This window comes from Talpa europaea, assembly GCF_964194135.1.
Source record: "Talpa europaea genome assembly, chromosome: 10".
In the NCBI taxonomy this organism is placed as follows: domain Eukaryota; kingdom Metazoa; phylum Chordata; class Mammalia; order Eulipotyphla; family Talpidae; genus Talpa; species Talpa europaea.
In genome coordinates, this window is record NC_140077.1 from 69333717 (window position 1) to 69346925 (window position 13209).

The following is a 13209-nucleotide window of genomic DNA, read 5'->3' on the forward strand; positions in this document are numbered from 1 at the left end:
CCCAGATGTCTTCTAAGTAGTCACCTTTGGCCTTTTGCCCCTGTGGATACGTCCTGCAACCTTAGTTCAATATGACCTGTTTTTCCAACTCTCGCTGTGCATGGCATCACACTGCTGCATTCCTCTGCTGCTTTTGCTTGACATTCTGGTCTCTTCCCCTGTCCAGTGGAACCAGGTCATTCCTTTCATTTCAGGTTGCATAGTGTTTTGAGTGTCTTGAGTTATCCATCCTACAGTGGATGGACACTGGTCTGTCTCAGCCTGTGGCTAGTGTAAACTCTGCTGATCTGGACCTGTACCCATGCCCAGGTCCCTCCAGTGTTCCTGGGGGCCAGGGTGGCCTTTTAGAGTCCGAGATGCTTCCAGATCTCCAATCTGTATGGGCCAGGCGTTCCTTCTATGCCTTTATTCTTGCTTCTCTAACTTTAGATCATGTTTGTCATTCTTGTGTTCCTGTAAGCGTATCAGTGCTATCCCTAACATCTAGCCCTGCATACCACAGGGCAGGCATATTTTAGTCATGTTTTTGCATATCCTTATGATTCACAATACTCTGGCAGGGTTTCCAGGAGGGACAAGGATCAGACAGCTCTCTAGAGGAGGGTGGCCATAAGTATGTCTCAGCTCCCATGAGGTGACGTGGCATTGGTCTTGAGGAGTTGCACCTGCAGTCAAGTAGCTCTGACTCTGGAGAGTGAGCTGCCTAAGCCAAGAAGTACAGTACCATATCTGGTGACACACAGGGAGCCTGCAGGATAGGAGGATCAGAAGCTGGGGTTTTGAAGACTAGGCATGGTTTCTAGTCCAGCAGCCCCTCCTGTACTGTAAGCCACTCTTCCACTCCCACCCTATCAATGTGTTTCACTTATCTGCTTATCAACTCCTTGGCGAAGACTTGGTTTCTGGAGTCCTGGCCTCTCCCTCCCATGCAACGCTATGTGCACCCAACGAGGCTTCCAAGGAAGCAGAAATTTCCAAGCCGACATTAACTGGTGGGCCGAAGGCCACTCCAGCATAGATATACCATGTTCACTGGCTTTGAACTTTCAGTCACACTTAGTGTAATTATCTTCTTTTCAAATCATTCTTAGAAAATTGTACTGTAGATGATGGGGAAATGGCGGAAGAGAAACTAGTTAGAGCGGAGCTGGACAGCGACCCAGTGACGCAGCCGGCAGCATGTGCTAACTTCAGGTGACACTGTGAGGCCACGTGGCTTACTGGTAATTGGTTATCTCAGTAACATGTCTGGTAAATAGTGCTAGCTAGAGGGAAGGGCTCACCTGCATGACTTTTAGGCCCTGAAAAGTAAGGCTGTTAACGAAGCCCTTGCTACCTTTGCTTGAATTAGTAACTTTGGCATCAGCCCACGTGGGCGGCAGGGTGGGGCTGGCCGAGCAGAGGTGATGCCAGCTCCTTGTGAGAGAAGGCCACACTGGCTACGTACCCACGAACAGGAGAGCAGGGCCTGAAAAGGACTGCAGCATAATTTGGTGCCCAGAGGTCAGCTGAAACCTCAGTGTCGGTCCTTCCACAAGTTTCAAAACTCATGGCTGGAATGTTGGCAACCACGTGACAACGGCAACAAGTATTATGCACGAAAAGGAGTCTGGGGAGGACACATCAAGTGAGGATGCTAGAGCTACACAACCTCCTCTACCCGATGCTGGAATCTTGCATCCTGCAATATCAGAGCTACGGAGAGCAAGGGGGCCGGTGATGTGCGCTTTTATCTGCCTGCTCCCTGGACAGCGAAACCACTAGCCTAACAAGTGACCAGATGTGGCTTGAAAAGCAGCCAGCAGCAGCTTCCTCCCAGGAGAGTCCCTCAGACAACGTGCAACGTTGGTGGCTGTGGCCAGGAAAGGGGAGGGTTGGCTTTGCCCAGGATCAGGTTGCCCAAGGTTAGTCTCTCCAGTGGCTGAGGCCACATGGAGTGATTTCCACATGTGTAGCAGAGACCTGGATCTAAACACCTGGGGAGATGAGGCTTTTTCCAGAGGGTGGCCTTTAAGGACCACCACTCTCGTGGAGTGGGAAGTTGACTTCAGCCTTCCTGCTGTTAGCAAATACAGCTGCTAACCTCTGCCTCCCACCTTGAGAATCCCAGCTAGCAGTGGTTGTTCAGTAAACATTAACTGTCACATGTCAGGCACTGTCCTAAGAACTATAGGCCTGCAGCACAGGTGAGCAAATGCATTCGGAGAAGTTAAGGCACTTGCTTAAGGACACACAGGCAGTAGGCTCTGGAGATCGTTTTCAACTATTTTTAAGACTTGTGGGAACCAGAATACATGCACAAGGACGTGTTCTACCCCTAGAAGCTAAAGGCGTTCTCGGAGGCCAGTGGGAAGTCCGTGTCTCCATGCGCAACAGCTGCTTGGTGGCCTCAGCAATCCGGCCCTTGTGGTTCCCTCTAATGCTGCTGTTAGCCTGCTCCAGGGCCACAGGGTGACTCCCGGCACGGAAAGAAAGGGCGAGCTCTGCCAACCACGTGCCTCCCGCAGGGCGTGGCACACTGGTGAACCCCATACCCTCCAAAGGCATTTTAAAACATGCTATCATATTCCACCAGTGGTTTGAACACAAACGCAGTTAGGATGTCAAAACAGAGAAGGGTATGTGGCAAGTCAGGGGGATTACAGTCAAATGGGGGATAAATGGGACATTAAACCTTTGAAGTTCAAACTAGAGACCCTGGTTATTTATTCTGGAGATCTTCCCTGGCTAAGCAGGCAAGTGGGAGGATAAGTGGGGGTGGACATCTAAGCTGTGATACAGCCCCTCACCTGTGTGTACCTGCTGGGATGGGGTATGCATCCTGATCCCAACAAGCTGCTGATGTGCACAGGTAAATTTTTTTAAGGGCTGAATCTACCTTGCCTCTTTCCTACAAGCCCACACTTCTGAGCATGTGCTTGGGAATGAAAGGCCTCCCCATTGCAGCGAGCAGAATGGGCCCTGTAAGCTAGTTTGCACTCCTGGGCAACAGATACAACGACGAGTTACGCTCACCCATGTGCACAGCCTGGGGCTTCCAACCAGAGTCGAGGAACACATGCTCAGCTTCTGTCACTCCCAAGAACTTAGGGAGGAGCTGGCTTCTTTGTGACCTGGGCCACCCAAACCCAAGCAGGAAAAGCCTCTCAGAGGAGCGGCTCAGCTCCTGACCGAATGCTGAGGAGCCCACCACAGCCCTCGGGTGGCATTCAGGGCAGAAGCCCCCAGAGTTTCACCCTTTCTCCAGCCTCCTCACCGGCCTCCCTCTAACACTCAGCAGTTATGCACCTGCAGCTCCTTTGGCTCTGGGCGGGTGCTGTGAGACCTCTGGCTTCCTTAAAGCAGCTTGATGGAAGCAGAACAAAGGACCTAAGAGCAGCGGTTGTTGCTGTGGAGGATCCGAGAAGCCACTGACTGCAGAACTGATACGTGACCTCCAGAACTGACAAGTGACCTCCAGAAGGTCATGGCCAAGGTTTTTTTCCCCATTGCCCAGAACATTTTATTTCTGTACATTACCAGTTGTGACGTTTTGTCACCAGCTATGATGTAAATGCTGCTAGTACTGTTATCCAAATGGCATGACCAACTCCTGTCCACAACTCACTTCTATAATCGCAATAGAATTTTCATGATTTACACAGATGTCAGGTTTAACAGTGAGATGTTGTCAAGCATCCTTAATACCCATTTTTCAGCTAGCAATGCAGATATGAAAAATTTAGAACTTCTAAGTCTCCAAAGGAAGTTTACAAACGTACTTATAAAAACTGTTTCAGTGAGATTTTTCAGAAACATCTTCCATGTCCACATTTCGTTGTCGTCTTTTTTTTTAAAGATTTATTTATTTATACAAGCACTGGGTACAGTCAGAAGCACCGGAGGGTGACAGAATTCACCAGAGTCAGAGCGGAGAGCCAAACAGGCAGACTGACCAAACACTCTGCTGAGGGGAGCAGCGGGCAGCAGGAGAGGTCTGCACGCCATGTGGGACCCTCACCAGGCAGACAGGGATCGAACCGGTGCTGCAGAGGCTGCAGGCAGCTTCGCAACCCAGCGCTGAACCGCTGCGCCACCAGGGAGGCCCCACATTTCTTCTTCCAGCTGCTTCCTTTACCTCCCAGAGAGGCCCAGGGAAGATGGATGTTTGGCTTGACCTCTTTGATGTCCTAAACCTTCTGTAGTTCATTCTTCAACCTGTCCATTATAAATTTAGGGTGGCATCATTTCGATCTCTCCCACTCTCTTCATTGAATCAACAGCTTAATTCCATAGCTCTCGCTGCTATTTGACAGTTTCATTTCTGTTTTGCAAATTCCAACAAACTGTCCAGCTCTTTACTAGCTGCCCCTGGAATGCTTTGGTGCACCTGACTGTGCCTCTTTTTAAAGTTCTTGACACTTGGATTTAAAGAATCTGAACACTCAGCAATTATTGAGGATGAACACCACACCATGGCTAGGAGAGGTAGCCCCCAAACACGAGTAACACTTCTCAGTATGTGCACTGAACCCGCGTGTGTATGTCCAGCCAAATGCTGAGTGAGACAAAATTCAAGGGCTAATTTCTTTTTTTTTTTCTCAAGGGCTAATTTCAAGATGGGGGCCAAGCAAGATGAAAACCTCCTGCCCATGTGCACACATGGACCCCCTCTGCATGGTTAAAGGTTTTAAGAATGCTCCCTACCAAGTTTCAGGGAGGTTTCAAGCCACTAAGGCGCCTTCCGCCACGCCGACAGGGGCAGCTACACATGGTGGCTTATCATTAAACATGCAGCCCCGATTAAAAAAGGCTAATTAGTCAACCCTCACAGAAGTAAATTAAGTGCCAGTGTTGAAATAGTCAAAAGGAAACTTTAATACAGCATCACAGCAAAAGTGCCTGGAGTGTATTCAAATGCAGAAACTTGGGCTGGAGATACTTGTTCAGAAAAAGAACGACACACCCTCCGCTCTTTCCTCCTCCCCAGCCAGCAGTCCCAGTCCTCTCAAATGCTTGGGGTCTGGCTAAATATTTTATTAAAACCTCTCAGCTTGAACTGGATCATACTCCAGGGGGCAAACATTTGATTCAATGAACGGAAGGAGTCTTGGACTCTGTAACCCCCTGCCAGGTTGCTTTAACAGTGTAGAGTAGACCTCGGAGACGATAAAGGCTTTATTGCGCAGGATCAGTGCCTAGTCTGATGCTGACACAAGCACAGGTGATCACTACATTTGGCCTTCGGCACTCATTTGAGTCCCAGTTTTTCAGGCAATGCAAGCCACACCCAGAAGGCTCTTGCCACCGTCACCCCAATTTCACTTATTAGCACTGTCTGGGGACAGGCAGGAAGCAAAGAATAAGACCAGCCACTCCATCAGTCTGTTCCTTTCCCAAGACTCCCCTACAGACTCTCAAGGCAGGAGCGAGACCTAAGCGCGGTTGCAGGTCAGACTTCCCTCCCCTGCAACACCCAGCACTGCGCTAGGCAGGGCCCCGCTGTTCAGCTAATGCTGAGCCACACCTGCCCGCCTGCCGCTGCTCTTCTTTCTTGGATAAACCACGACCAGCCAGGTCTCAGCAACCGTGCATGCAGTTCTGGTCTCAGCTTGACGTTTTAAAAACCAGGATGTGAAGAATCATCATTAAGAACAGATTTTAAAATCATGACAAAAATGGGAACAAAGCCCACAGCCCTCAAGGGTGGGAAGGCAGTCACGCCTCATGACTGGCAGCGTACCCCATTGGGGGCAGCACAGGAGCGCGGGTCCTTGAGGTTGCAAAGAAAAAGCACAGAAGGGATGCGTCATCCCAGATGAGCGGCAGCCTGGGTTACCCTAGGCCAGCATACATGCTATTAACCGGCCAGAGAGTGCCCGGCTCAGGCGCCCCCAGAAGGCACTGCTTTATAACACATGTGAAGAAACTGCAAAAGTCGTTAAGAAAGCCAAGATTTATTTTTAATTCAGAGCTATCTTCTTTTGTAAAAACAGTACGGGTTATTACTTTTTCTTAATACCTTACAACTTACTTTTTAAGAAAGCCACAGCCCGGAGACCGGAGAGCTGGGACAGACCCAGCGCAGCGTGAGAGGACCAACCTTACCCACGCGCCTCCGGGAACCGGCCAAAACCAGCTTCCTGGAGAAGACCTGCTGGGTGGTGATGGCGATCAGCTTGGTAAAAGCCCCACACAGGAAAGAGATTTTGGGGAAAGAAGACAAAGCTGTACGCTGTTGTTCTCATTTCTCCAAAAAGTTGACATTTTTCACTGATCTTAAAATAAAGATGATTTTAACTTAAGAGATCGTACTTTAACACTGAATCAATATAAATGTATTTATCTGAACATCCCATTTTTATACACTTAACCCCCTCCCCCCACAAAGGCGTAGTGACAAAACTATATATTCGAAGTGAAGCCATACGTGTCTGAGGCAGGAACGCCCAGGGCATCTGCGCCTGGCTCCCAGCTGCTGGCCTCGCAGCGGGCCTCTGCCAGAAGCTTCTCATTGTGTAGTGTTGAGCGACAGGGCCAAGCCTTGTTTTCTGCCTCTGTGAGCTGGGATGTTGTCAGTGTAGAGAAGCCACACACACGCACGCATGCAGGCATGCACGCGTGCGCAAGCACCATAGGAGACCCAGACCAGGTGGATTTCAGACAGGACTTTCTCTGAAATGAAAAAAGTGTAGCTCTTAAAGACCAGAGTCACAAAGTCACTGTATTTCCCATCTTGTTTTAACGGAGCGAAGTTGAAGCAACTCACTCAGGTCAGAAGCTATAGCTCTGTGGACTGCTCCGGGCTGCAGTACTCTTCCTGGGACTTCCTGTGAAAGTACGTGCAGATTTTCCGCATGGAGCTGGGCGTGATGGTGACCTGGGAGGAGACAGCGTAGATGTCAGAGGAGGAGACCGCTCAGCTGTAACTTGGCAGGTTGTCACTGAAGGGCCCTACACTTCAGTCGTCACTGAAGGGACGCAGCACAGGACCCTGGCTCTCAATGCAAACATGTTGACAGCCACGCTGCAGCCCGTGTGTACCGAACACAGCAAAACCCAGAGGCCAGCACGCCTGAGGGGATCATGACCTTTCCATGGGAACAGAACACACCTACCACTTAAACCTCCTGACAGGAACCATAAAGGTTACAACACTAGGGCAGGGGCATACGGGGACTGTGGTTAGGGGCTCAGAGCAGAGACAGTGGTCCTCTGAGGAGAAATAAAGACTCCACAGAGCTTACACAGTGCTCCACAGTAGAGTCTTGGTGGATGCTTGTATTCTGAGTAACCTTTGAAGTATTTCTAGCTTCTTTTTGCTAAAAGTGTGGGACAGGTTCCATAACAACAGTGGGGGGGACAGATGACACACATAAGCATCCATGAAGCAAGACTGGGTCTCCGGGTTCCCTTCCTGCCTCTTCAGGGGACAGCTGACCATGACTGTCCTACCACCTTCTTAACTCAGATCAATAGCTACGACAGCCGCAGATGTCCCCAGGACCCGCCACGCCTAACTTGCCGCCAGTCACCAGGGTGCTTGAAAGCCCCTAACCAGACCCCATGCTCAGAGTGACTCTCCCTCCACAAACCCATTTTGCCAGCAAGATCTGGTTTTGAAATTACCTGAAAGATTGGGGGGGGGGGCAGGGGGATGGGGGACAGGACTCAAAGTCTACAAGGAGCCTGCATGTCATTGCTCTGTGAGTGTCTAATCCACCTTACTACACACGGGCCACATTCAATGAGGTAGAGCTTTATCTCAAGGGAGAGGAATCTACATGTAGTGATTACCAGAGGATGTCGGGGAGGAGGAATTCTGACTGGCAGGGGAGAGGGAAGGTACTTCTGAACTGACATCCTAGAGGATGGGGCCGGTTTTCATGAACCAGGCACCAGGGCTGAGGAGCCTGGACCTTGGTGGAAGGGAGGGACATTCCTGGGCATAAACAGGGTCGCCAGACAAAAAGCACAGCACACAGCCAGCTATGCTGCGTGGCAGACAGACGGGTCACCTTCCAGCGCTGCCGTGTGCCTGCCGGCCCAGGGTGAATAGCAAGCAACATTCTAGCTTCAGGAGAGACCGGTGTCGGCCCGTCAAGCCAGGTGGGGTCCCCCCACCATGCGACTTACCGGGCTCGGGGAAGTCTTCCCACTTTGTCGCCTGGCACTGGGGGTCTGGGATGATGGACTTCGCGGCGATGAATTCTCAGCCTTCCGCTTGGCTGCCATGGCCAGTAACCAGTTCTTGTTCTCTGGGGAGCTGTTCTCTTTGCCCACCACTTCAGACCCTTCTCCACAGGACCCCAAGGGGAGAGGGAGTGCCCCGCAGCCCTCTGCGGCATAAGGGCTGGCAGGAGAGGGCGGCTCGGAGAGGCTCATGCTGGTGGCTTCCATCGGGCTGGCCTTGGGAGGGACGAGGGAATCCTTGCCCAGGTCCTCCTGGGGCCCCGCCAGGCAGCACAGATCCAAGTGCAGCGCCCCCACCGGGTCATCCAGCTCAGTCACGCAGCTGCAGCTCTTCGCGCACTTCTGCTTCACGCCCTCCAAACAGCTGGGATCGAGCCGCCGCTTCACCCTGTTTCTGGACTCGGAGCCAGCCACCGTCTGGGAGGATTTCAGGCTCACGGGAATGAGGGCTTTTCTCGGGGACATGAGCTTGGTCTCAGAGGCAGGGGGGGTGATGGGCGGGGATGAAGAAGGGGTTCGAGTCATCCAGTTTCTGATGGACATCTTGAAAGACGAAGGCGGCTTGGGTGAGCCAGAGGACACGGAGCCTCTGCGGCCGCCAGGGGAGCGGGCCTTGGCTGGGGGGGTTTTCAGAGAGAAGGTGGGCGTGTTGGAAGGCAGAGGCAGGTCCCCGGCACAGCTTGGAGCACATGCTGCTGATGACGGGGAGGACGTGGACGGGCTGCTCCTCACTCTGGGCGCCTTGGCGGGTGTGCTCTGGCTGCTGGCAGCTTGCGCTGAAAAAGAGGAGGGCCCCACACATCAGAGGTGTTCTGCATTCACTCCGAGGGATGCAGTCACTAGTTCGCTACTTGTCCAGGAGGTGACTTCCCTGGGTGCAGGCCTGCATGTGGCACCTCCTCTTTCCCTTTCATAACTACCAGTCCCCCAACCCACCCTGTTATAAAAATCTAGAAAATTCAGAACACAAAGAAAAAACGAGTGACACTGAGTTCTTTTCCTCTAGTTGCGCATGGGATAGAGAACAGAGACCTCAATGTTTTCCTGCACAGACTTGAGACCAAAAACAGCATTCATACGATTTAGCGCCGTGTTTCTTATGTATTGTGAACACTCCCCACACGAACACAGACTTCTATTTTCAAACTGAACAACTACAAGATGTCCTAAGCAGTGGTCAGAGACAGGAACACTGTTATCCTGGGGTAACTCAAGTCGCTGTTCGCGTTGCACACACCTGAGCACGCTGGGGAGAGGGGCACCCATAGACCATAAGCCACAGTCACTTACTGTGGGACCCAGGCACTGTGTTCTGCCTGCATTGCCTCAGTTTTCCTATCTGTTAAACAGGCAACTTTGGACAGCCACAGATTGTTCCTTCAGTCACTTCTTAGGTTACCAGTCTATGTGACTTCCCACCTTCACTGACAAACAGCTATTTTCCACAAGCCAGAGAATGCCAAAGAATAGTCCAGAAGCTGCCTGCTTGCTCTCTGCCAAGCAAATCAAGTAACAGAACTCTTTCCCTGGGGTCCTATACCTTGCTTATAGGTACAGGTGAGCACTCCATGTACTTCATGCTTCTTCCCTCTCAGGCCCACAATACATAAACACCCTGTTTTCTCACTTTCTTTCTCAGCTTTCTAGATTTCTGAAATAGTGTTCCCATCTGCAAACAAGCTATCCACTTATTTTAGTCATAAAGTTCCTGACACTTAATTTAGTTTCGCCACTGACCTGCATTTATATGAACTGAACTTTGGATGGGGGCTGACATAAAAATTCAATCTCCCTTTCAGTCAGAGGAAAGATGTATAAGCACTAATTGCAGTCACTTAGTTACATCTTACCCCTGTTTTCACTCCTCAATGTGTCTTGCCTAGAGTCAGAGAAATTCTATAAGTCAACTTTTGCCTCCATGTTTCTCATCAAACATGCCTATAAACAGTCAGCAGTGCTGCTCCTTCAGTGAGGATCACTACTGGGACCCTCTGGTCACAGGCGCTGGAGCAGGGGGTCGCCAACTGGGCCTGGTCCATGAGGTCCTCTCAGAGCTTGACTCCAGTTAGGACTTCAGGAGGAAAGAAGCTGGATCCACTTCACTCCTTAGGGAGGCCAGCAGTCACTGCATGGCCCCCACAGCCACTAGTCTTAAGAGTGCTGACATGGGTGCTCAGGGCAGAAAGGGCTCAGTCAGCATGGGCCTGATGACATGCAGGCTCAAAGACGGGTTGGGGAGAAGGAAAAGCTGGGTCAGGGTCACCCCAGCACAATATGCTGATTCTTAAAAAAACATCCAGAATTTAAAGATCTCTTGTCACATATTGGGTTACCATAGTCACCACCACTAAAATTAACTGCACCACTACTGTCCTTTGCCAGCTCCAACCACATTAGCCTCCTTGAGGACAGGAAAGAAGCCAGGCGTGCTCCTGCTCCAGGCCCCTGCACGTGCCGCCTCACCTGTCTGGATGCTGTGACAGGTCACACCATACTGCTTCGCTTCCTCTGTGCAAATGCCGCCTTTGCGTTTAGGCCTCCCTGGCCCCAATACCTGTGTGTCCACAGACTGCTGCCTACTCCCTGCCCCACTTCCCCTTTCTTTAAAGAGCTTCCTGTTACTCAATAGGCACTAACCTGGTCTCCTTCTTCAACCTATTTACGGCCTCGAAAGCTTCAGCTAAGTCCTTAGGACTCGTGAAACTCCTATTTGTTGCTAAATTCCCAGTAGCTAAGAACTATGTACCCAGCATATAGTAGGTACTTGATATACATTTAAAAAACAAGTCCACCACAGCACTCTTGTACCTTACTCGGATGACAATATGCCCAGAAAATGTTGACTTAAAAGAACACAAGTCAAGAAGATGGTGCCTGCCTTTAAAAACATACCAAGGAAAGATGAAATGTAGCCAATCAGTCTGCGCCACAGAACTGAGCCAACCAAACCACACAGGGCTGAGGAAAGTGCACAGGACTCTTACCTAGATCAACCCTTGCCTCTTTTTTCTTCTGCGAGGCCCAGCCCACTAAGGCATGTTTATCTGTGGGTTTCTCCTCCAAGGCCCTATTCAGGCGCCAGATCTTCAGTGTATTGTCGTCAGAGCAGGTAGCAATCTGAGGGGGAGAACCAGGAAGGGAGTCAAACAGCTTCAATCAAGGCTGACAGCAAAGTAAAAAGTCTGCGACCTTAAAGGCTCAGTACCAAGAATTATTCTGTCTGATGTAAGTGGGCAGAGAGGGGTACCTCACAGACCTCAAACTTCTACACCTTACTTTCATACTCCTTCCGGATTCCCAAGTAGCTAAGCTTTCCAAACTAAGTTCTTTATCGTACATGTTCTGCTACTATAGCTGTAGTTACCATTTCTCACTAACCAATAGCTCTACTCTAAAACCAGGCTCGTTTCACTTTATCTTTGAGATGCGGGCAAGCATGTTCACTGCCTTTGGTATCACTCTGAAACAGTGACCAAGACAGCCCTGTGCCGCCCCATCCTCTCAAATGTTCCACCACTGCACGTCACTGCCATGCCTCTGAATTCTGCAGGTCCTGTCTTATTACTGAAGTGGTGGGCTCAACTCCAAGATGGGGCTTAGCCATGAGTGTGGCTGGCTGTGATGGGGGAGTGGAGCCGCTCCTGAGTCTGTCTTTCTCAGATAGATGAAGGTGCAAACTGGGAAGACATCAGGTTCACCAGGCTGGAAGAAGTTAAAAATAACCTTTGCCCCTTTAAAAATATCTTCCCATTCCTGATCTTGGTCCCAAACCTTTTATGGCAGAGAGCACCCAGCCTAGAGCATTTGTGGCAAATGGCCACTGGTAGCAGAGCTGTTCCCCAGCACTTGTTTATATAATTTCGCTATTTCAGTCACTAAAGAGAGAGAAAAAAAGAACACACGTTCTCGTAAGTCTTGGCCCCCAAGAGACTGGCAGCTTTTTCCTTTCCTTACTGGGAGGTCAAAAGAAGATACACTTACTTAACTGCTCCACAGAAATGCCTGGACAAGCCTGTGACTTTACGTCAACAAGAGCTCGTATTTACAGAACACCCACTGTGTCCAGTAATTTACATGCTTTATCTTATTTAATTCTTCAGTATAGAGAGTCTTGTACTCAAATAACCTTGCCTACAAAATGAAAGTTATCTGCCCAATGTCACCACAATTAAGAGGAAGAGCTATAATTTCAATCCAAGCTTTTCCAATTTTCAAGGTTAGCTCTTTTTTTTGGTGAAATTATAGTTGCGCCTCCTAACTCTAAGGAGAGAACATGAAAGAACCTTTCACAAAAAGGCAGCCATTAGATTAGCACTGGCCAACAATGCCGTCAGGAACTGTGAGGCTGTCCTGTGAATGAAAAAGGGTAATGTGATGATTAAAAAAAAAAAAAAGACATAACTAGCAAAGTTAAAAAAAATCACCTTAGTAAGACACAAAACTCCATGTTAAAAGCAGATTTTCACTGGAAGATACATGGAGTCTCAGAGGAAAATGTTTTTAAATGTAATTACTGATGATTAAAGCAATAATTTTCAAAAAGCAGTCTGCATGCAGCTGACCATAGAAATGATCACACAAGAATTCAAACAAAAAGAAATTCATAGTAACCCTAGAGAGCTGTTGGCTATGCCACGAAGAGTTTCCGGCAGACAAAAAAAGAGATGGGACTAGGAACAAACCCCAAGTGGCATCGTGACAGAAGAGAGAGACTGCCACAGAAGTGAGATCTCCTGGGGAACTTGGAAGCCCCGGAAGGCCAGAGGCAGCAAAGGCTGGGAGACTGACTTAACTCGGGTTAGCAGGGAATGAACAGCCTTGGCCCAGCCAGCCTGCATTTTGTCTTTGCGAATCACTGTTCAAGATTTTTTTTAAGCGAGCAAGTTTTTTTTTTCCCTCCCAGAGTGACCAAAACTTTTAAGCCACTTCTTACGTAGGTTTAGCCACAGGTAATCTACACATCAAGACCTGCAGTGAACACTTTCCAGGCACATGAAAACCCACACTGGACTGTGAAGAATCAAGGTGTCATCTTTC

The 13209-nt window shown here is 49.7% G+C and overlaps 1 protein-coding gene across 2 annotated transcripts in view; it reads right to left on the reverse strand.

Moving 5' to 3' along the window:
- Positions 1-6760: 6760 nt before the first annotated feature.
- Positions 6761-13209, reverse strand: part of DTL (denticleless E3 ubiquitin protein ligase homolog) — a gene marked incomplete at both ends in the record, with an annotated part of 29356 nt that continues 22907 nt past the window's right edge. For both annotated transcript variants that reach the window (XM_084244462.1, XM_084244461.1), the window contains 3 exons: positions 6761-6859; positions 8116-8948; positions 11157-11289. In XM_084244462.1, the coding sequence (XP_084100588.1) occupies positions 6761-6859; positions 8116-8948; positions 11157-11289 (1065 nt within the window). The remainder of the gene's footprint in view (positions 6860-8115; positions 8949-11156; positions 11290-13209) is intronic.